This window comes from Panthera uncia, chromosome F2 (genome assembly GCF_023721935.1).
Source record: "Panthera uncia isolate 11264 chromosome F2, Puncia_PCG_1.0, whole genome shotgun sequence".
Lineage (NCBI taxonomy): Eukaryota > Metazoa > Chordata > Mammalia > Carnivora > Felidae > Panthera > Panthera uncia.
In genome coordinates, this window is record NC_064812.1 from 73,898,582 (window position 1) to 73,923,486 (window position 24,905).

General features: G+C 48.6%; 1 protein-coding gene across 1 annotated transcript; it reads left to right on the plus strand.

Moving 5' to 3' along the window:
• The first annotated feature begins 1,299 nt into the window (after window positions 1-1,299).
• On the plus strand, window positions 1,300-19,269 carry SDR16C5 (short chain dehydrogenase/reductase family 16C member 5). The gene is made up of 7 exons (XM_049633701.1): window positions 1,300-1,659; window positions 5,373-5,719; window positions 9,601-9,732; window positions 12,168-12,267; window positions 14,289-14,433; window positions 15,342-15,467; window positions 17,133-19,269. Exons 2-7 carry the CDS (start codon window positions 5,387-5,389, stop codon window positions 17,224-17,226), a joined length of 930 nt encoding a protein of 309 aa, XP_049489658.1. The 5' UTR covers window positions 1,300-1,659; window positions 5,373-5,386; the 3' UTR covers window positions 17,227-19,269.
• Window positions 19,270-24,905: the final 5,636 nt, after the last annotated feature.

The following is a 24,905-nucleotide window of genomic DNA, read 5'->3' on the forward strand; positions in this document are numbered from 1 at the left end:
AACCAATCGCAGCGAAGAATAAAGTCACTGCATTCTCACTATACAAGCTGCTTTAGTATGACACTCATTCCACGTCTTGGTCTGTGTGTGTTTCCAGCGTGCAAACTTTCTGGTGTGTGCGCAATAAGCTTTGACTAATTGCTGGTTCGGTGATTCGCTGGTTTTATGCCTGTTATTTCTGAACTTTCGACACTATCATCCATACATGTGCGGTTCAGGAATGAGTCTCCCCATCGCTCCGAAAAGTTCTGCCGTTCTCCGGAGCCGTACAGAGTCTTGCACGGCACATACCCTCATGCGATGATTACAGAGCTAAAACCAGGGCACCCCCGGCCTGCCCCGTTCACTTTCAGACAGCACAGCTGGGCAAATGCTTTCCCCAGCTCACCGCAGCCTACAGAACACAAGTAAGTAACCTCCTGCGTGCTGAAATGACATTCAAGGCTCTTCCCTGCACCTGCTTTTCCAGGCTCATACAACCTAGTGTTCCTTTGTAGGGAAAACTGTGCGGTTCTTTCCACACCCAACTGGCTAACCTGCTCTCCTTTTGAGCCTTCACCACTGACGTGTGTCCCACCCCATCCTGGGTGAATTCCAAATGCGGTCTTACCCTCACTCCCCGGTTTTCCTTCAACACCCCATAACTCACTGATATTTCAGCTTCTTAGGCCACCCAACAAACTCCACCCTACATAATAAAGCCTTTCAGCAGTGATGTGTGCGGTATTAGAGGGTTACCTAATGTTAACTGAACATCTTTTTTTCTCCACGGTTGCAGCATTGCTCTATCTTCTAGATCTTTGTACACACAGGTGTTCAATAAACAATGATTGGGCCAGAGTCCATTGTTGACTTTTTCTCAACCTCATCTCCTTACACTTGATCTTAGCCAAAAGGCCGAGAAGCCATCAACCTCATCTCCTTAGAACCAACTTCGCCCCCGCCTACTTCTTGGCCTCCTGCCAGCGCCGCACCCACTCCTGCCCAGCACCCCACTCCTTCCAAGCGTCTCTCCCACACCCACCTTCCTTACAGCCACAGGTCCAGAGAAGCTGTCGACCTTGACTGCAGGAGTCAGATTCTGCTGGAGAACTCCGCATCTGTGCCCCGTTCTGCGAGGCGCAGAGACCTGACCTGGCTCCCTTCGGGCAAACCGCGTCGCCCCCCCACCCCGCCCCCCCTCCAAGGACTCTGCACCTTGCCTCCTTTTTGTTCTCTAACACAACGGTTCCCACCCTCGGGACTGCTCTTTGGAAACACTTGGGGAACTTTTTCTGTGCTGATACCTAAGCCCTTTCCAACCCAGAAATTCTGACTTCATAATCCAGGAGGCAGCCTGGATATCGGAATTTTTCGACACCCTGGGATGATTCTTCTCTTCGAAATCCACCGCGCGTCCGGCCACGGCGACCAAATAAATGTCCGGCCCGTACATCTGGCCGCCAGGGGGAAAAGAAAGGCAGGAAAGAAGGAGCGCGGGCCTACGTGGCCTGCGGGAGCCCCGGGCGGCTCCACCCACTGCGCGGGCGCGGCTGACCTACCCTTGGCCTCGGGCCAGCTGCGGGAATAAACCCCTGAGCCTCGCCCGCCGCGAGCCAGTGAGGCGGTGCGCGTAGCAGGGACTGCTTCTCCGCGGACAGCGAGGGCAGCGTGTCCCGGGTGAGTTACCCGAGTCCTGATCCGGGGCCAGGGCCGGGCAAGACCTCCACGGGGACGGGGCTCCGCGCCGCGCCAGCGCCCGCATCCGCACCCTCGGGCGGGAACGCTGTAGCACCATGGGGGGGGGGGGGGGGGGCGGGGGGGGTGGTCGGGTGGGGGAAGGGCGCGGGCAGGTGAGCCGGAGGGAGCGCCCCTTTGTCCCCGAGATTCAGACTCGCGAGACCCAGAAGGAAGGGCTGCTAGCGTCCCCTCCCCGTCCCGGAGCAGAGGGCGGGATCCGTCCCTGGTATCCTCTTCCGTCCACGCTGCCTTGGTCCCCAGCTCTCTGCTGCTCAGTGCGTCTGCCTCTCCCTCCCCGCCGCCCCCGCCCCATTCATCCCATACCTCTTACCGGAGCTCTTTGCTGCCTCCTGGGCTGGGAAGAGAAAGGCACCTGCTCACATTGCCCCCAAATAGTTAAGCCTACTGTGTTTGGTTGTTTTTTTTTTCTTTTTGAAAATAAGCTCTGGGGCGCCTGGGTGGCTCCGTCGGTTGGGCATCCGACTTCAGCTCAGGTCACGATCTCACGGGTTCGTGAGTTTGAGCCCCGTGTCAGGCTCTGTGCTGACAGCTCAGAGCCCGGAGCCTGCTTTGGATTCTGTGTCTCCCTGTCTCTCTCTGTCCCTCCCTTGCTCTCTCTCTCTCTCAAAGAGAAATAAACTTTTTAAGAAATTTAAAACAGTATATAAAATAAAATAAGCTGTCTATACCCAACGTGGGGCTTGAACCTACGACTCAGATCAAGGGTCGCCGGCTCTAACCGAGCCAGGCTCCCCCAGTTAGTTCCGCTTTTGAACCAAGTGGTGAGAGGCCGTGGGATGGAGACACCAAAGAGGTGTCTATAACCTGATTACATTCAATATGCTCTGTAACTACATAAGGCACAGTCTTGACACTGAAACCGAACCCCGCATTTACTTTTGTTGGTAAGGATACTTCCTATAACCATCCTTTGTTGTTATGACCAGGGATTATAATTCACATGCCAGCAGGAACGTCAGTCGGAGCTCTAGCTCACGCACAGGCATTTTGCTGCTGTTACGTGCCTGGCTTTGTTCTAACAAGGCCCCCACGTGATGAGCTTTAGGAGTAGAACCGGAGATGATGAGTACCCTGCCGGCAGGTGCTGAAATCCAGCCCAATCCCTCTTGCCCCACCCCCACCCCATGCACCCTGGAGGGAGCCGTGTACAGAGCAACGAGGACCTTTTTTTCTTTCCAATTGGCTCAGAAATTTCATAAGAGATCATCGTGGCCATATTACACACCCTATTACTTTACCTGTATTAAGTCTTTTGACTTCCACACATGCCTCCATTGGTGCCTGCTGTGGAATCCCCTTATTTAGAAGAGGAAACTGAGGCACAAGAGATAAAATCATTTTTACCAAGGTTGCCGAGAAGTCAGTGGCAGATCCAGAATTCCAACGCGCGCTGTCATGTTTTTTTAATGTTTATTTACTTTTGCGAGAGACAGACAGAGTGCGAGCAGCGGAGGGGCAGAGAGAGAGGAAGACATAGAATTTGAAACAGGCTCCAGACGCTGAGCTGTCAGTACAGAGCCCGACGTGGGGCTCGAACTCACAAACTGGTGAGATCATGACCTGAGCTGAAGTCGGACGCTCACAACCGACTGAGCCCCCCCGGACGCCCCCCAGTGCACACTTTAATCTCTACACCTCACTACCTGTGCAGATCCCCAGCAGACACCCTAAACCCCAGATGCCCGGGGCAGACCTCAGGATGCCAGGCTCTTAAGAACCTAGTAAGCATCTGCCGAGACAGCAGTAAGTGGTAAGACCTTGCCCCGGGTCTTAGGTCATGCCCATGTGGAGATGGTAGAGTGCTGGAGTCTAGAGCCTGTGGCATTAAGAACCTTCCCCCAGGTCAGGGGTGAGACTTCTAAGCACCCAGATGGTGCTGGAGTCCCGCGAGGAGAGACGTGGACCTCTGGCCTTTGGGCGTGGGTTTAACAGTGGTTCTCCCGGAGGGGGCATTGATAAGCTGGTGTGGGTTTTCCCCGGAAGAAGTGTTAGCGGCGACCAGGCTGCAGCCGGGGGAGGGTGCCCGGGGTGCCCTATTACTGGGGGAAGTCTGACCCTCATTGTTGTAGCTCTCAAGCCACACGTCCCGCGAGTGAGCTTAAAATAAGAGCGTGCCAACCGCCGTCTGCCCTTCAAAGCACCTTCCTTCCAAACCGCGCAGGGCCTGAGACGCCCAGTCAGTCATCCAAAGGCGACTGTGTGAAAATAAATGTGAGCAAAGACGGCGGAGACTTTGAGGGCCATTTCATCCAAAGCCTGGTGAAACCAGCACCCCGCCACATCCATGCCCCCTACCGCCAGCGCTCTAATTCTTTGGACCGTGTTGGACACACAGGCCAAACCTTCCTCGAGCCTCAGGCTCCTTCTCCCCTCTGTCGGTCAAGCTGCTTCCAGCTCTCTCTACTGCTGGCCATTCATCAGTTGACTACTTGCTCCAATGCCACCTTCCGGCAAATCCCTCCTGTTGCTTCTTCCCCAGCACCCGGTCTAAATCAGATCTCCTGTCTACTCTCCATAGCACCCTGTCATTCTTTATTTATTTGGCTCCATGTCTGTTTCTTCAACTAACCCTTTGCTCGTGAGGGCAGAGATCATGGGAGGCTACCCAACCCCTCAGCTCCAGTGCCCAGCATCAGACCTGCCCGGCATCGGTGCTCGGCGGACGTAATAAATGAACTCAGCAGGCCCTGCGCTAAACGGCAGCCAAGGCCTTGGGTGAACCACATCCCCATTCGTTGTGATCTCCAGCTCCATCCGTAGAATGAGACAAGAAACAGCAGTTGAGCCCCCAACAATTTCCTAAGGGTCCCACCATGCCCCAAGCCCTGCTGTCGATGAACCTCTCCACCCATCGTCATGAGCCGTGACTAGTCTGTCCTCCGCCAAACTGCAAAACAAGTGACCTCCTGCTGTTCTTTAATGAAGGACACCTCCTCACCTCTTCTGTGCCTCTCAATCGGGCACCCCGTTCAGGGAAGCTTCCCACCCCCAGCACAGTAGCCCCCCTGCTACACATGTCTTCTCACACCGTAGGAAATAAGACCTACCCTTCTTTCCCAGCGGGTCTTTCGTAAAGCATCATGTAAACTCACTCTCACTAACGTGTGAGTAACTGATAACAGGATGTAAGCCATGGCCCTGTACGAGTGACAGGGCAGGCCTTCTATTCATTCAACAAACCTATCGGGTGACTTCTGGGGGAGCAGCACTCTGAACCCGAGTCACATGATGACGTTCCCAAAGCACATACCGTGGGCCAGCATTGCACTCAAGCACATGATGCAACCAACAGGGCTTTTGTGATTACTGTTAAGAAAGGTTAACTAGGAGAAATAATTTTCTTCTTCTTCGGGTCAAATGCTGGCACGGTTACAGTGCCTGGGGAGTGAACATTTCTGTCCTGTACGGCACTCAGATGTGTGCCCCACTTGGTGCTGCGAATGAAAGTTGGCCAAGACGCAGTCCCTGTGGGCCCCCTGCCCTTTCTAAGTTCAGAATCTGCTACCAAGAGAGAAGCTTCAATTACACAGCCAGTTTCTTCCACTATCTCAGAAAGCTTGCGCTCCACATAGATGGCACACTCAGAGGGAATGGTCCCCGAGGTCTTTACGTGGGTCTCTCTTTCTCTGTAGGTCTCAGCCACAGCATGGCTTCCAACCTGAAGTTCACCAAGGAATTGATCACCTTCTTAGGAAAAGCAGTGATTGCTCTTCTGGAGACCCTGATTTTCACCTTCATCCCCAGACCACGGAAGAACGTTGCCGGTGAAATCGTGCTCATCACCGGTGCTGGGAGAGGACTGGGAAGGCTCTTGGCCCTCAGATTTGCCCACCTCGGATCGGTGCTGGTTCTCTGGGATGTCAACAAGGAGGGGAACGAGGAAACATGCAGGATGGCTCGGGAAGCCGGAGCCACAAGAGTCTATGGCTACACTTGCGACTGCAGCCAAAAGGAAGAAATATACCGAGTGGCCGAGCAGGTAGGTGTTGCGTCTCGCCATCTCCCGTGGGCGGTGAGCTCTCTCTACAGATTCGCTCACGTGCATCCTTCTCTTTGTCTCAGCCCCTTGCTCAGTGCGGATTTGCCTGTCTCCAGCATCCCTTTAATTTAAAAAGTATCGGGGAGTGGGAACGAGGATTTTTGAGAGGTCACTGTATACAATATACCATGCTAAGCAGCCCATCTATATTGTATCATAATCTTATAAAGTGAGGTCCAATATTATCTTCATTTGACAGATAAGGAAACCGAGGCTGAGGGAGGTAAGCAGCTCACCCAAGAAACAGCTAACAAGTGGCAAAGACCGAGCTTGGCCTTGAGTCTGTTGACTCCAGCCAGAATACACCCACTACACACCAGGCAATACGGGCTGTGCTTTCCCCTGTTACAGTAGAAGAGGCAGGGGGCAGCCCCTTTCTTGGAGGGAAAAGGGGGCACAGAGATCTTGAACAATCTGCTCAGGGTCCCGGAGCTAGCACGTGGCTAAGCCAGGACTCGACCCCGTTTCCTGTCTGAGTTTAAACCCAGCTATTTCCACCACACCACAGTGCCTTTCACGTGAATGTATATTTCGCCTAAATAGTCATGAGAAAAACAGAATATTGTATTCATCCCAAAGACCCTTGACCACAGTTGCTCCTTAGGCGGTGATACCGCTGCCCGTGCAAAGAAGGCTGGCAGGACGTCACCACTCCAGCAGGCAACGGTAAGGGTTTCCTTAGTGTGTGGAGGCACATAGTCGCACGATGGCTGCCTCCTCTCCCTCATGAGGATTTCTGTCCCCTCGCGTCGGCATGAGTACTCCACACATCACTGTCCTGGGCCGCCCTTGTGGCAACACCCAGAATTCCCCAGTTTAGTGAGAAGGAAGGAACCCGCCACGTTGGAATGTTCTGGCACAATTTCTAGGCCCTGAGTCGAATCCCCTTTGCTGCTTCCCACCTCACTGTCTCCTGGTAAGGTTGGCAGGTCACCGGCTGGTGGGTGTGCTTTCAAGTTTTGTTTCAGTTTTCCGCATCGGTAACTGCAGCCTCCGTCGCAGGCAGCCCGGTACAATGCGGGGACCCAAACCTGACAAGCGCACGCCTCCCTCGAAGCACAAGTATGTCTCTGCTATTGCTGAGCTCACAGCTTCACCCCTGGGCACTTAAAGCACCGATCCCCTGGCATGTTCACTCGTGCCGACTGCAAACAACTCCTCTCAGCACTCCTCATGTTTACTTATTTTTGAGAGAGCGAGAGAGACAGGATCCGAAGCGGGCGCCAGGCCCCGCGCTGTCGGCACAGAGCCCTACACGGGGTACGAACCCACGATCCCACAAACTGTGAGATCGTGACCTGAGCCAAAGTTCAGTGCTTAACTGACAGGCGGGCACAGCTTGTGTGGGAATGTCACTAGACCTGTCAGCCGGGGTCTGTGGCCACATTCTTACAGTGAGGAGCGTAGTGATTGCAGAAGAAGGAAACTAGTTAAAAACTAGAGTCGGTGGCCTTTACCTTAGATGCTACCCTCTGTCTCCTGTACACGATACTGACAAGCTTACTCTCATCCCATGGGTGAGCATTTTATTAGGCTGTCATTGGTCAGTAATAAATATGTAAGTCACATACAGTTAAACCTGGTCCCTTTGGCTCTAATGTGGCAGGGGCTGAATACTCATGATGTCTTTCCAAGTTTAATTTAAAGGGAGAAAGCAGACTTTGGAACAAGAGAGTCCTTTAAAAGAAAAAAAAAATAGATGAAGATCAACCTATATGCTAAATAGATAAATCAATAGGAAGGAAGGTTATTCACATGAAAAATCTTATCACGGATGCTTAGCCCCGTACATTTAAAGTATGATTCATAGAGATATAATTTTCATATATTGCAAAGATACAAGCCTAAATGCCATTTAAAAAAAAATTTAATGTAATTAATTAATTAATTTAATTTTTATTTAATTTATTTATTTTTGAGAGACAGAGAGAGACAGAGCATAAGTCACCGGTGGGGGAGGGGGGTGCAGAGAGAGAGGGAGACACAGAATCCGAGGCAGGCTCCAGGCTCTGAGCTGTCAGCACAGAGCCCGATGCGGGGCTCGAACTCATGGGCCATGAGATCATGACCTGAGCCGAAGTCGGAGGTTCAACAGACGCAGCCACCCAGGCGCCCCTGGAGGCCATTTTGAAATTAAAGTCGGATGTTTATTCGGTCAAGTGTTTGAGAGCACGCTTGATCTATGTGAGAGGCCACAGTGGACATACATGCCCCTGTTTATTTCCCTTGGATGTCACTTCTAGCCTTGCCAGCCCTGACTCTGAGCTAACGCGTCAGCCTCTAATGCTAGTACTGTCTTCCAGTCCACAGCCCGGACCAGCTTTTTTTTTTTTTTTTTTTTTTTTTTTTTTTCAGTTGAGTGTAGCTGACACACAATGGCACACTGGCTTCAGGTGTCCAACATGGTGACATGGTAACACTGTTATGTGTCACGGCCCACTCACCACAGGTGTGGTGTCACCGTGCAACACTACCACAGTACCACTGGCGACATTCCTCGCGCTGTGCCTTCCGTTCCTGTGGTTTACTCATTATTCCGTGACCGGAAGGCCGTACCTGACTCTGCCTCAGGTAGGGCTGGTTGTGGCTAGCCTTGACAGCCGTTCAGCTTGAACTTGGCGACGTATTTTAGCTACTCTCCAAATAAAACTCTAATTTAGATTGTTTTGGATGCTTTTATCTGAAAACTCTACCATGAAGCGTGAGCTTTTCTTAGTCTGTATTTCGTCCTAAGGTTTTTCCCTAGGCCACCCATCTAGTTGGGTAACAAATAAATACCCAACACATCAGCCTCGTTGCTAGGACCCACAACCTCAGATGACAGACAGCCTCAGGTGGTGTCAGTAATATGCCCCCCTCTGTGCCGACTGCACCCATATACACAGGTGCACACATGCGCACACACACACACACACACACACACACAGAGCTAGAGATGTGAGAGTACTGTGTGAGCTTCCTGTTGAGCATGGGGCACCTGCAGCCGGTGGCTGTCGCTGACCTGGGGACAGAGGCCCTGCTGTGTGATACAGATCACAGTGATGAAATTCAGAACACAGAAGGGAGCAGAAGGGCACCACCCTCTCGCGTGGCCAATCCTGGAGAATCCCGTGCTCACTTCTGCCAGTAGAGCCAAGATGACAAGCTAAAGATTCACCGTAAGCGGAAGGCCCCAGAGTCACACCCAGACATTTTATTTCTGAAATAAAAGTTACCGAGTGCCTACTCGGGCCGGCAAATGGAGCCCACTCAGATCCTCTCTTGACACATCTTAGCACCCAGAAGCCTGTGTCAGGGAGAAGAAAACCAGCCCACTAGCCCAAGCAGGACAGACAGGTTCTGCGCTGTGCCTCGAGTGTAAAACGTGTTTAGGAATTTTGTGCTTCCTCCACACCCTCCTGCTCCGCCCCCCTCTCAGTGTGGGCTGGGTCTTAATTTATATGTCACGCCTGTAATGCCTTATGTCCTGTCACAGTGATTGAACTCACCTGCTACATACACAGAGCCTGCAACAAAGCGACTGATCGCTTAAGTATGAGGATAGCTCTAACCGCTCTGTTAAGGCCGAGGCCCTGCAGTGTTGGAACCGTCCTAAGAAGGGGGGCGTGGAGGGGGGAAGAAATGAGAAGAAAACCATCAGACTTGGATCTCTGATGCTCTGCAAACTCAGCAAGGGAAATGAAACGTGCTTTGTTTGCAAAAGACGTAAACCCCATCTGTGTTAACAAGGATAAGAAGCGTCTAAAAACTATGGGAAAATTAAACTTCGATCATGTAAGGAATTACTCTATGGGTGGTGTGGCTCTTGTTACTCAATTCAGGTTAAAAAAGAAGTCGGCGATGTCTCCATCCTGATCAACAATGCCGGAGTTGTGACAGGCGGCGATTTCCTCAACTGCCCAGATGACCTGGTAGAAAAGTCTTTAGATGTGAATTTCAAAGCGCATTTATGGGTAATTATTTTTTCGTCTCATAACAAATATACAGTTACTCGGAATTTAGACGTACTTCCTCTTATTCTCTTACAATTGTATTCACGTGTAAATAAAGCACAGTCTTCTCGGTTTTAGACTCCTGATCCAACTTAGCCTGCACTTGCCTGAGACCCTGCTCAGGAATCTTGCAAAGACACAACTTTGCCCATGTCTTTATTATCATTTATCGATCGCCAGCCTATCCTAGGCACCTCCTGCGTAATCCTTGATACAGCTCAATGAAATAAGGGATCAGAGGAGTTAAAAGATTTGCTCGAATCTACACAGAAATGACACCACATACATGACCAGGCTGACCTTATCATTTGCCTAAGTTGGAACTCTTTTGAAAGTGGAGGAGGTAAAAAATCTAGAAATAACAAAAAATAAAATAAAGTGGAAGAGGGCATTATTAATAAACAGGCATTAATCAGGTCTATTCTGGGCAAACCAAGAATGGCTCAGTATCCAATCCAACACCTGGCTCAGTATCCAATCAAGCAAAGGAAAGTTTCTTCCTGTAGCCTCGGTGACATTAAAGGGCACAGCACAGGTACCATGGACGTTAAGGGGCACAGCTCCTGATCTTCAGAGGTGATGGTCTTCCTTGCAGAAGTTGTGTATTCCTGGTCTTTGCTGAAGCCCGTCTTGCCATGCCTCCGCACCCACTCACATGCCCCGGCTTGCCTCTCCCTGTTCCTGTTGCCCTGGGCGGCCTCTCTGCTGGGAGGGAGTATTTGCTGGAGACTCCTGAGCTCCCCTCTCCTCACGCTTTCCCACCTGACCCCCCACCCAACTCCCATGTGGTGGCCTTCAAATGTTATTTTTCTGTCCCCTAGTTTCACCAAAAAGCATCCTTGCGTGGTGGTATTTTTGGCATTCTGTATCGTTTCCAGGAGAAAGATGGAAACATCCAGAACTAAGCGGCCGCCACGTTCCTTCAGGAGCTACTGCAAGTGATTTATGTTACCCTGTCCCAAATGTCCCTCTCCTTCTTTAGAATGAAATGAGATTATTCAGCCAGAATGAAGATAAAGCCATAATCTCATGTTGGGTTCTTTTTCCTCCTCTCTGTTGTCCTTGGTCTTTTCCTTCTCTCTCCCTCTTCCTTTAGTTGTCCCCACAATGCTGGCGTGTCCCTGCCCCACATTAGCCTCACTCTTGACGCTCTGTCGGGGCAAGTCTGCATACATTCTTTGAGCCTCTGCACGGAGCAGGCACTTACTTGCTAGAGGGTCAGAGAGCTCATGGTGACCATGCTCCCAAGGGATGCGTCCCCAGGAAGAAGTGACTCACCTCAGACTGTCGGAACTCAGGGGGCTTTTTATTATGCTGCACTGTTGGCTCATTTTGTTTTTCCACCTCTCCCTACATGTTAGTTTCTTTCTGACACTCATTGCGATGCACGCAAACGTTCTTTGACTTTTATAAAAAATCCCTTTTCTCATATTTATCCGTATTACTCACATTTGAAAGTAAATATGAAACATAAATTCATGTAAGTATGCAGTTATTCCTGTTTAATGAATTACTTTTTCGTTGTAGAATATATCTTTTATCAAAGCTCATTTCTCTCTCCTTTACCTTCTTTCTTTCCAGGTCCCAAATCAAAAGTGAAGGTGTTCTGTAGTACTGAGACACAGCATAGGTCCTCTTTTTCTAGCATATTCTCTTTAATGACATGACATACAAATAAGAAACCATTATTCAAAGAAGTAGAGATGAATTTCAAGACGAAGTGATGTTTTTATTTAGTTTTTTAAGTTTATTTATTTTGAGAGAGAGAGCACACACTCACGCACACACACACGTGTGTGAGCAGGGGAGGGGCAGAGAGAGGGAGAGAGAGAATCCCAAGCAGGCTGTATGCTGTCAGTGCAGAGCCCGACTCGATCCCGTGAACCATGAGATCACGACCTGAGCCAATATCACTTAACCAACTAAGCCACCCAGGCACCCCGAAAGTGGAATTTTTAAACCAAAGCCAACAGCGGTGTGTCTGATGAACAATATTCAGAAAAATTTGAAATTCAAACATGACCGAAGTTGGGGGAGAAAGGCAATATTAATCTGAATAATCATGTCTCCGAGTACTCTTACTGGTTTATGGATTGTCCCCACCATAGTTCAGACTGTCCTGTACAGCTTCAATTACTGTCTGAATAGTGTGTTTTTGAAAGTCAAATGTGAGCAAAATGTAAGTCTGAATAAATTATTTTTAATAATATTAGAACTGCCATCAGAAAAATATTGATTTAAAGGTTAAACAAGTTAAGAAGCTTACTTTCCAGATGTTTAAATTTTTATATCCCCGTGCCTTCAGGTATTTTTATGAACTTAAAAGACTTTCTTCGTCATACAGAAACGTCTGAAAAAAAGTATAAAAGGTTAACAGTCTTCTTTGCCTTTCTTAGACGTATAAATGCTTTCTACCTGCTATGATAGCTAATGATCATGGCCATTTGGTTTGCATTTCAAGTTCAGCTGGATTAATTGGAGTAAATAAACTGGCAGGTAAGAGAAATGTAATATTTTGCACTCACAAACTCTTTTATAACTTGTCTTACTCAGCTCTGAATAATCAACATTGACCTCAGGTACTAATGATAAAGGGGAATAAATCAAGAGATATATTCCACAAGGTAAGTGGTGGAGAACATTGTGCCTCAAAACTGCCCATCAGATATGCTTACACAAACTTGAACTCTGCACTTTGGGATCATTGGGTCCACGCAATCCCCTGGAATGAAAAAAAAAGAGAAAAAGGAGCGCCTGGGTGGCTCCGTCACTTAAGCGTCCGACTCTTGATTTCAACTCAGGTCATGATCTCACAGTTCACGAGATCGAGCCCTGCCTCAGGCTGTGTGCTCTGTGGAACCTGCTTGAGATTCTCTCTCTCCCTCTCTCTCTGCCCCTCCCCTGCTTGTGCCCCCCCCCCCTCTCTCTCAAAATAAATAAACATTTAAAAGAGAGAAAGAAAGAGAGAGAGACACCTGACTGCTAATTTTTTTATACAAGTGGTTAGCATAGTCCCCCCCCCCCACCCAATCCCCCTGGTACTGTTATCAGGATGGTGAGGAGAAGCACTGGGCCTTCGGAAGTTTCCATCGAGTGGTCCCCTTCGGCTGTGGGTCTGGAGAAAGTTTCTCCAGCCCAAGAAACCGAAAATCAACCTCTCTGCTTTTCCACTGGTTGAAGACTCGCGGCTCAAGACGGTGCACAGCGGTCTTAACACAGTTCGAATCGGTTCCGCGAACCGGGTTTTCAGAATCACTGGCCACCCCAGATGCTACCCGTCTACACACACCTCCCTGAACACAGGACCTCCTTTCCTCCAGCCTCCTTGGAATCCACCGCATTTTGTTATTACCTCACGGGTCTTTGGACTCACACGGGGCTGTTTGCAGCTTCTCTGAGTCCTTTCCCTGGCACATCTGTCTAAAGATGCAAGACCGTCCGGCGCCCTGTTCACCTTAGGAACGTGTGAGCTTTTTGTAATCCCCACGGTGTTCTTTTGGCTCCCCGGCAGCAGAATCCCCAGGCGTGCCATTTAGGATCCAGGCTGCCCGAGTCCCAGGCCATATGGGCTCATCTGAATCTCAGAGATCAAGGGGCTCAGTGAACCGCATTTACACCAAATGACTCAGAGGACCCTGGAAGCTGCTTGGGACTCCCCCTCTCCCCTCCCCTCCCCCCACCGGCTAACCCGTGGCCAATCTGGGGACCCGAGTCTTGCTGGTTGCGGTAGCTGCTTTCCCTCCAGAACAATGATGAACAACAGGTTTGCCCCTTCTGATTGTGTGAGGAAAAGGAAAGTCAAAGTCTACCGAAATGCCTTTTCTTCTCCAAACGTTTCCACGCCTCGAGTTCAAAATCTATGTTGTTTTAACTTTCCCTGGGTCTAGCTTGGCCATCTAGCACGATGAGTAATTCCATTCCTCTGGAGTGAGTGTAAACCAAAAGCCCACCAAGGACGTGAAGGCCACTTCCCATTCACCCTGCATTTGCAGGATGCGTAAGAGGTAGAGGTTGACGTTCTCCAGAAGAGTCGGAAGAAAGAGTCATAGTTAGGAAAAAACTTGATCTGAGGATCGTGACCCACGTTGATCTCTTCAGCCTGGACTCTACCTCCTGTATTATTTTATTTATTCTTACGTGTGTCTCCCCACCCTGATTGTGTTGAAATTCTTTGGGACGGGGACTAGTTGCACATGCTGTACCCTGCGTAACAGCTAGCGGAGGGTCTGACGACCCGTCGAGGTGAAAGTGAAAGTGAAGTCTAGCATTGTGACCCTCCGGAGGCGCCCCCGAGCCCCGCTTCTCCGGGAGGGCCCTTGGTCCTTGTCAACCAGCCTTGAAGTGACAGCGTTCCTTCCCACTCGCCCCTCGCTTCCTGCAGTGGGCACAGACCAAAGCCATACAAACTAACTCTGAACTTGTCCCATCCTTTGTCGGTATTAGTGTTGGGAGGAAACCTCGATGTAATGCCGTTTGAAAACTCCAGTATAGACATCAGTGTCGTTTGCCTTTTTCAGATTACTGTGCAAGTAAATTTGCAGCCTATGGATTTGCTGAATCTGTATTTATAGAAACAATAGTCCAGAAACTAAAGGGGGTCAAGACCACTATTGTGTGCCCATTTTTTATAAACACTGGAATGTTTGAAGGTTGTTCTACTGTGTAAGTACGTCCTTTGATTTTAAGAAAAACTACATTTTAGGGGGGGCGCCTGGGTGGCTCAGTCAGTTGAGTTTCCGACTTGGGCTCAGGTCATGATCTCACAGTTTGTGGGTTCGAGCCCCACATTGGGCTCTGTGCTCACAGCTCAGAGCCCGGGGCCTGCTTCGGATTCTGTGTCTCCCTCTTTCTCTGCCCCTCCCCCACTCATGCGCACTCTCTCTCTCTCTCTCTCTCTCTCTCAAAAATAAACGCTGAAATTTTTTAAAAATAAATAAATAAATAAAACTACATTTTTAAAAATGATGGACCACCTATTTTATTTTATTCTATTTGTTAATGTTCTTTAAAAAGGTATTCAGATTCAGCCTGATCTATAATTGGTTTCAGAATTTTTTTCTTTCTTCAGATGTCTTTGTGTTGAAGATATTGAGTTTACTGTGGATGCTTTCTCAAGGCTGGGTCCAGCTCCTACCACCCCTGGAACCGGACCTACCCCCCCACACACACACACACACACCCCCACCACCATTCCTGGCCTCACTCTCTGTCTGCCACCAAACTCTGTCCTGCCCCCTTCCCTGTCTCCATGGAAAGACTGAGAATCACTGAAGGGACACAGATGCCCAAATCTGCATCTCATGGAGATGACGGGCAGCTATTTAATATGACTTCACCTCGCTGCATATTGTGACCTGAGTGTATGAGTTAGAATCCTCTTGTGCCATTTCAAATTAAAGTTGTTATTATCGTGTTGATAATAAAGCAGTAAATCTAGAAATAGGTCAAATTGGCAGGGAAAGAAGCAAGCAATAATGTCTTATAATCTTTCTTATCCCTGATTTGTGAGATTTATTATTATTAATTTATTAACTTGGGCTTTTTTGTTTTTGCTTTTTTTCACTCCCTAGCCGTCCTTTTCTGTTACCGATTCTGGAACCAGAATACGTGGTTGAAAAGATAGTCGATGCTATCCTGAAAGAGAAAGTGTACTTATATGTGCCAAGGTTTTTATACTTCGTAATGGTTCTTAAAAGGTAAGGATATCACCTTCCTATGACTTCTCTAATAAGCCAGTCAATAACTTATCCCCTACCAGGAGGGGCCACTGAAAAACTGTCTGTTAAAGGACTGATCTTTGATCCCTTCATTGTGTCTATTTGCTGACATGATCTCAAATTCCCATAGTTGGCAGTGTTTCCCCGTGAGAGTCTAGAGAATGCAATTGGATTCTTCCCGCCCTCTTAGTATTGCATTATGGTCAAAAAGAAGTGTATTTCCTGAATGATCTGTGGACAGACTGAAGTGATTTTTTTTTTTTTTTTTTTTTAAGGAGAGATGATTTTTCTTGTGGGCATCATAGAATAATCATGTTGGAACAGATAGTGTGTCCATGCTTCCTCGAGGACAGAGTCCCAAAGTTAAGGCCAGATAATAAGCCAAACATTTCAGGAATCTGTGGTATGGGTAAAGCTGGCAGTTGAAGGATAAATTTGGAGTATAAGATGGTTAAAAAAAAAATGGGGGGGGGCAGGAAACCTGAGAACATAACGACCTCTCGGAAGCACAAGAGAACATCCTTGCTTGTTCTCCCTGCCCCCCATTGGGTTTCGGTGCTGAGACTCCCCATTGGGTTTCAGCGCCGAGACCTTCAGCGGCACTTTGTGGGCACGGGACCCCAGTTACAGGAACTGTGATGCCATATTGCTGCAGCTACTGCCGATCCCCACTCTCTCCATTCATTTTCTGGACTGTAACAGGTCATCCAATTACACTCCCCCCTTCCCCCCCCCCCCCCCCCGTCCCAGAGAATGTGCTTCCTGCTTTGCAAGGAAGCACATTCCATTACTGAACCACTCCCCCGCTGTGGCGTTGAAATCTGTGTTGTTTTAACGTTCCCTGGGTCTAGCTTGGCCATTTGGCACGATGAGCAATTCCAGTCCTCCGGGCAACGGTTGTTCATTATATGAACGTAGATATCATGGCTGGCAGCCATTGTCCCTCTTGCCTAAGGAAGCGCCTTTTTCTTTGCAGCTCATTGTATCTACTTTGTGCAACACCCCGATATCATTCCTACATCCTTTTGCTGGCCAGGCTTCACTTAGCACAAGAGTGGTACTGTGTCTGTGCTATTTAGTGTACCTCCCCTAGCTCTGCGGTGTGCATGTCAGGGTTGACGGGGTTTGTGCTCTGCTAGGAAAGGTGAGCAGGGGTGGAGAAGGTGAGCAGTCCTCCGCTGGATATTGCCAAAGGTCTGGAGACCTATTACATCTAATCCTCACAGGAGTCCCAAAAAAGAAAGATCGATGACTGGTTTCACACCTGTAGGAACAGGCTCCAGGGCTAAGTCATGTGCCTGAGCTGGCATATAAGTGACCGAGCTAGGACTCAAGGCAGGCTCGTCCAAATCCGCCAGATTTCCCTGCTTCCCAGCAATCATTACATAGCGCAGTGGAGCTTTGGACACTGACATGAGGGGGGAGACAAGTGAATGCAAATAAAGCAAGGAGAGGTAGAGAGACTCCGGGCAAGTGTCCTCCCACGTTGTAGACAAATCCTGGGTGGCCCTGAAGCATGCACACGAATGTGTGCCTATGCCAATGACTTCAGCTACAACAAGTCAGTGACACTGCACTTCAACTGAACTAGCAAAGGTGCTTTCATGGTAATAACCGAGGAACCTTCTCTTGTGTTCTCTTTAGTGTCTTGCCTGTCAAGATAGCGTTGCTTCTGTCTGACTTTATGGGCGTCTTTAACATAATGGATGGCTTCGTTTGCAAGAAAAAGAAACACTAAAGACCAGCTCCACGGCCAATACCATCCGATACCCAGTGGTGCATGATGCTTATTTCGATGGAGAACAGCATTTTTGTCCAACAGGATGTATCTGGAAACTACAAGTACCCTTCTTTTTCTGTTATCTAGACTCGTATTTTCAACTGATGCCTTTGCAAATAATGTTGCTATCTGCTTTTTGGCTAGGTTATTCTTTTTTTAATTAAAAAAAAAATAGCCCGTTTTTGTCAAGTCTGCTTGCAACAGATGGGTAAGAAAAATAATCCTCTCTCTCACGAACTGCCCTTCACTTTGGTCACGGGGGGAGGTGGCTTAAGTGAAGCAGGGAACTGGAGTGAGAGGTGAGGAGCATGAATGAGTACAGTAAAACCTTGCACTGCAAGTAACTTGTTCCGCAAATGTTCCACAAGATGAGCAAACATTCCTAATAAGTTTTGACGTGATAAAGGAACGATGTCTTGCAATACGCGTAGTACGTGACAGCGAATGTCACGCGATCACGACTTAGCCAGTGGTTCTGGAAATTCGCTTTGAGGTACAAGTGCTTTTGATTACAAGCACCCTTCCGGAACAAATTATGCTCGCAAACCAAGGTTTTACTGTAGATTGCTAGAATGCCCTCTTTACGGAGGACACAGGGCTCTGGGTTCTCTATCACCCTGCTCTCAGCCTTGGCCTTTTTGAGCCTATGCCACCAGGTGTAGGACAGGCCAGCCTGCCGTGTCCTTCTTCCCAACACAGTCACACCAACGCTGACTGCTTAATGCCCTGCGTGCTCACAGACTAAGTGCCAGTGCTGCTGAGTGTACATCAGGAGCCACTCTGTCAGGAAGCCTTCCTGCACATTCCCTGAATGAACTTGGGAGACAGTGACTCTAGCCCAAAGTCTACACAGGAGCACATTTTTTTCCCTAGAAGAGCTCAAAGAATGGTTGCTTCTGACTCTGAAAATGACATTGCTACTGAGCTAGTTTAACTGCTGCCTGTTAGTCCAGAAAACATATCCATGTGGTTAATTTCAAATGTTTAATTTAGCGCTTCGGGTTGGGGTTCGTGTTGTATTTTTCCACAGAACGGGCAATTCTACGCGTTGGTGTTCGTCGATGCTGCCTTTATCTCAAATCTGTTGTATTCTTGCAGCTTAATGGCCTGGCCAACTGCTCTCATGATTTGGATATTAACTATAAAAGCAAGGTTAAGAAAACTGTGTTCATTACCGTATCCCTGGAACTCCTTCGCAGCCTGGGAGGGGGCGCCTGCCTCGGGAGAAAAACAGCAGCCTTTGTCTCTTACCTTCCTTTGTACGGGGAGCAGGAAAGGATGAGAAGTGCTTTGGAAGACCCTGTGAGAGTCAAAATAAACAAGTCGTGAACGTCGTGGGGTAAGATGCTCTTAGAAAGGCAGTGGTCTCAGGCAGTGTGGAATCAGTGGAATCCACTGCGGACTGATTTATCTTGAGCCGCCTGCATGATTCTGACTCTGCCCCTGTATTTCCGTTTCATTCAGAAAGCCTTAAAGAAAGGGGGGAGGGGAGGAACCTTGTTTTAGAATAATAAAAGCAATAGCTAAGGTTTCATTGTGCCTGGCACGAAGCTATGCGCTTTGCACACATTGTTTCGCTAAACAAGCCTGTCACACCATTTCTCAAAGAATAATAAAGGTATTTGGGGTATGCCAAAGAATAAAAGGCATTTTATTTCACAAGAGGGACATCCTACTCAACTGCAGATGTGTACTGAGCGACTCAAAAGGCCCTCTTAGCCTAACCAGCTAATGTTCCAAATCCTTGCTTAACAAGGTTAATTAAGAGAGAGGCACAATATCGCTCCTATATTACGATTCCAAAAGCGTATATTCTAGGGGCCTGTCTATTTAGCTGAAGAATAAAGAAGAGACTCGAGGGATTTAGGAGAACAAAGGTCTGGGGTATAGCGGGCAGCCACCACATCGTAACAGCATTAACAGCAATTATTTCTAATTGGAGTGCATCTTGGCGGGACCTCTACAAAGGCCTGAAATTCAATTGTGGTTTTACAGTACCCATAAAATTGTCTAAACACATTCAGATTTACTTGAAGAGCTCATATGAGAAGAGAGCGCATGTAAATGAGAGGGTTCCAGAGGGTAATGTGCACCAAGGTGACCTAATACAACGGGGAGCAAGTGTTCTCACTTGAACCGGGTTTCGTACCGGCCGTCGTTTGAAATGGAGTCCTAATGAAGCCATGATCAAGAGCCCAACACGGGCGCAACCCTTGAGAAAGGTTCAAGGACGAGAGCTGTACCTCAGGACCGGGCACTCTGCCCTCCAGGATGACGTCATCTAGCGTCCCGTAGTCCCCACGCTGCTCAAGAACCGAGAAGAACTCTTGGTATTCTGAGCTTGGCTGGATAAAAATAGGTGACCGTGTCCTTTTCCTTGTTCATTTGGTGATGCGGTAGGAGTCAGCTCAGGCTGCCGCGCAAAATACCACAGACTGGGTGGCTTCGACCACAGAAATTTATTCTCTCGTAGTGTTAGAGGCTGGGAAGTCCAAAATCGAGATGCCAGAGAACACTGTTTCTGGTGAGGACTCTCTTCCCAGCTTGCAGACGGCCTCTTCGCACTGTGTCTTCTCACGGCCCTTCTTCCATGTGCGGGCACCGAGCGAGACCTGTAGCTGTTCCTCTTCCTATAAGGCTACTTATAGGTCACTACTCCCCTCACGAGGGCCCCCCTGCCTGATCGGATCTGTCCTTGATTGCCTCCCCAAATCTCCATCTCCAAGCACCCCCACACTGCGGGTTTGAATGAATTCGGAGAGATGTAAACAGTCCATGCCGATGCCAAGATAGAAAAGGAACTCCAGGCCATGAGCGATCTCTACGCTCCCACCGCGTCCTACCGCTGAGGGGGTCGCAGTTTGTCAAAGGAAAGCAGTTCGAATCTTGGAGGTGGAGTGAATTGGAGGTACCTGAAACACAAAGCAAAACTAAACCAATCCCAAGCTCTGAGAGTCAGCCCTCGAGAGAAACATGACCAAGAATTGGGGCCAGCCGACCACAGCCTAGGCGACGCAAGATGCCCCAGGCGGAATGGTTCTGTGAAGAGATCTTGGGGCGGCCTAGGCACCTTCATTTCCAGGATAGTGACCTGTCTGGGGTTGATCCAGACACCCCCAGCTCGCTCTCCACCCCCCCCGCCCATCACTCACTCTTCCCCAAGGGTAACCGCTCCTCCCTCACCAAGAAAGTTGAATCCGACAAGTACAAACTCCCTCAGCGACCCAAACCAATATCTTCAGGGGCATTTCTTTCTGCCTCCACTTCCCCTCTTGTCCTTAGCCTCCAAGGAGGCAGTGAACCCGCTTGGGCTGACCCTGTGGCCTGTGCCCTCCACCCAGAGCCTTCCAGGGCTTTCTTGGAGGCACCTTCTTGCACACCCTCAACCTCTCCACCAAGAGTTGCCCCCCGCATCCCGTAGGCACACTAAACACCATGCAAAACTTCAAAATAATAAAAATAGGGGTGCCTGGGTGGCTCAGTCGGTTAAGCATCTGACTTCGGCTCAGGACATGAGCTCACGGTTCGTGAGTTCGAGCCCCGCGTCGGGCTCTGTGCTCACAGCCTGGAGCCTCCTTCGGATTCTCTGTTTCCATCTCTCTCTGCCCCTCCCCTGCTTGCGCTCTCTCAAAAATAAACATGTTAAAATGTTTGTCTCTCTCAAAAATAAACAAACATTTTAAAAAATTGTAAACAATAAAAATAAACTTTACAAGAATCTCCATCCCACTGGGGCAGCAACTCGCCCTGCTCTCCTTTAGCAGCATCATTTAAAATGGAGCCCAGAGGGATTTGTCCATCTCCTCTCCTCACGTTGGTTCCTAAGCCATCCAGCTTCCAAATCCAACAGGGATCCCTGGGGATTTCATTCCTCATCTTATTTTACTTCTCATGATGATATTATTAACCTCTCTGCCCTTGGCCTTGGTATCATCCGCCTACTGGCCTCTTCCACTGCCCACTCCTTAAATTATCAGTTTCTTCAAGTTTCTGCCCTTGGATTCCTCATGGTGTAGATGCCCTGGGGACTTCTAACCACGCCCATTACTCCTCCTCCCTCCCCCACACCCCCCCACCCCCCTGCAGGGCTCCGTCCACACCATCCAGACTAGAAACCCCGGTGCAATGCTCTACTTCTGTTGGACTGCATCTCTCACTTCCCCCATCCTTTAGGAATCAAATCTCCTCTGCCTCTCCAACAACACCGGCAGGTGATTTTTCCCTCTGGGTCCCCGGTGCCACCACCTTAGTTCAGGCTCTTTCCACTTCCACCTGCATCAAGGTTTGCTCACTCCGTTAGGCTCCCATTCAGCTGGGGTAACCGAAAACCCAATGTCAGGAGGACTGAAAGAAGGTGGCGGTGTGTTTCTCTCCGATATTTAAGGTAGCTGATCGGGTTAGTACGGTGCTCCGTGTATCAGGGACCCAAACTCCTGGGCGCATCTGCTCCGCACGGCTTGCAGCCCGAACGTCGTTCATGGGCACAGTCTACAGTGACCGCTAAAACCTCGGCCGTTATGCCCAAGTTCCAAGCTGCAGGAATCCAGAGAAAGCAGAGACCACCCGTACCTCTTTTAAAAAACAATCCATGGATGCAGCGCACCTCACAAACACCACATCGTATTACCCAGAATTAGTCACATGACTAGACCGACCTGCAAAGGATGCTGGCTGTGCTCTCTATTTTGCACGGCTGTGAGCCAGCCAAAGGTCAGGCGTTCCGTTATTTTCGAAAAAGACAAGAGCAGAAGTTGGGTATCGACTTACAGTTTCTGCCATAGTCTACTTCCTCAAATATCTACGCGTACCCTTCTTATCAGACAGAACCCACAGGCCAGGCCCACCTCAAGGCCCTGCCCAGTCACTGCATGCCACGCCAAGTCTAGAATTTCTGGTGCTGGGCAGCACTCTCAGTCAAATCCACAGATGCCCCTGCTTGGCCTGATGACCAAGAGAGTAAAGGACAAGCCATTTACCCTCATCACACCCAATACACAGTGATGCATGAGAAGCAGGATGACCACGACTAGGAAGAGAGGAAGAGAAAAGAAACAAAATGAAAGAAAAAAAGGGGGGGAGAATCTCCCCTTCAAGAACAGCGGGGGCCAGAGGAAACACAGTGCTGGTCCACAGCCGTGGGTTCCAGCTAAGCAGAATCCCCAGGACTCCCTTTCTCAGGTGGGGTTGCCTGGTTCTGCTCGCTGAAGTGTTTCCTTGCTCTTGCCTTTGCCCTGCGGGGCCCCGGAGGGCTCTTTGTTGTTTATTTTTCCAAGACCACATCGGAGGGAAGCTTTGAAGACTCTACCCTTCCTCGAGACTGCATAGATTAGACGGCCTCAGACTAGAGGTGTGAGAATTACAAAGTGTTTCAAGCCCAGCCCCCGTTTGCTTTGACTATACTGTTCACTCAATCAATGACTCAGCGGGCTTCTGATGGCTTTATCTCATCCAACTCGTTGGGCATTTGAATCATTGCCAAAAATCTTGCTTGGGTAAAGCTTTTTTTTTTTTTTCTTTAATGTTTATTTATTTTTGACAGAGAGAGAGAGAGAGAGAGAGAGACAGACAGACCACAAGAGGGAGAGGGGCAGAGAGAGAGGGACAGAATCCGAAGCAGGCTCCAGGCTCTGAGCGGTCAGCACAGAGCCCGACGCGGGGCTGGGACTCAAACTCGTGAACCACGAGATCATGACCTGAGCTGAAGTCGGACGCTCTGTTACTGGTATCCGTGCTCTTCCCATGCCTGCCTTTTCCTCTTTCTCCATTTAGGGGAGACTTTCCTGGGCCGTCTGAAGTAAAATTTTAGGAGATAGGCTGCGGCCATCCTTTGATATTTGCTGATGTGCTGGATCCCATGTCTGGCAGACATCCCTTAATGGAAAGGGCTGGAAAAGGATTTGGGACCACAGTCTTACTTCTGCTAAAGCCATGGCCTTGAACCCACACTTCCAAGGGCTTCCTACCACAGAGGGTGTTGGCTGTTCCAAACACCCAAGGCTCTGATTGCCGCCCTCTCAGTTCATCAAGCTTGCAGGTGGAGGGGACCCCCTTACACCTCTGCCTGCACACTCAACTCCAGCTTGAGTTCAAATCCATGAGACTCTGCTTAAAACAGCACAGCAGCACTCTGAATTAGTCTTACCTTTTCCCCTCGTGCTATAATCTTATGCAGTGGGTGATATCGTTTTTAAGGTAAAAATAAGGCCATTTAAACCAAATGTTTCCATGGCCAAACAGATATTGCCAGATTTCTAGTGTGTAAGATTCTGAGCACCTGCCCCTTCCGACCTGAGAACTTCAACTTGGTTATACTGTATATTATTTCTGTGTCTGCCCGTGCGCAGCACTCCTCTGCGAGGTACTGAGTTCTGTATTAGTTTAAAAATGAGACTCAGGGAGACAGTCTCTCCTTTGCTGTCCCCCCCCCCCACCGCCGCTCCCTTAACTAATGAATAATTTTTTTTAAACGAGAGTCAGCTATGACAATGATCCTCAATAACAGTGATTTAAGAACTATAAATGTGTGCTCTCTGTTGTGTGGAAGTCCGGAGGTAGGCGAACCACGTCTTCTTTGTTGGTTCTGCTCTAGGAAGTGCCAGGGGCCTGCGCCACTGACAGCCCTCACCCTGCCATCCCGGGAGTGTGGCCGCCATTATTATCAGGAAGACGGCCACCACCATAGCCACTTTCCAGGCAGCAGATGTAGGAACGGATAAAGACAAAAGAAACAAAGGCACCACTTTGCCTTCTCAGAATATTTCTAGAAGCAGCCACCCAACACTCTCTTCCAACATTATGAGTCACATGCAAGTGAGACTGGAAACTGTAGCTTTTCCTACAGCAGCTGTGACTGCCTCTAATAACTGCACAAGTTTGTAAGAGTGGGGAAAAATGGGCATTCGGTGTCTTGGCTACAGGTCTCTCCCAAGACACAGCTGAGGATTCCCATCAGTTTAGCGATGCACCTTAGGTGACTTGAACTTTCTGAAGCCCTTTTCCAATTCTGCAAAAGACTGTACTCGCTCATTTGACTGTTGTAGGGACTAAGTGAGTTGGCAGTTATAAAATGCCTAACGTAGGGTTTGGCATATACTCGATAAACACCCATCAAAACTAGGTCCCCTAACTAAACTCTGACCTTGAACTTCGAGTTTGTGGCAATGTGTCTGGTACTACTTGAAATCTCTTCAAATTACATTTATTACAGAGGTACATATATTACATCTCTTACATGTAAGGGATTACATGTATATCTGTTTATACACATGTATGGATAATGTGTAATGTACATTATACATATACGTATAATGTACATTATATATACATATATGTAATAATATATATTCATGATATACATTTAATGTACATATTATTTACTATAATTTTTAAAATGTTTTTAAAATGCATTTTTTAACCTGTGTGTGAAAGGTATTTTAGTATTTCACTGTGAGAAGTGGAATTATTCAGGACTATGGATTAATATAGGATATATATTCTTTTAATTCTTTGTAATCTAAAAGCCTGTGCCTGCCTTTGAGAGTATAGCAAAAAAGAGAAAATACAGTGTTCTACTTTGAGTTTCTACTTATGTTATTAGTCAGTGTACTCTATGTAGACCATTTATGTCAATATAATTT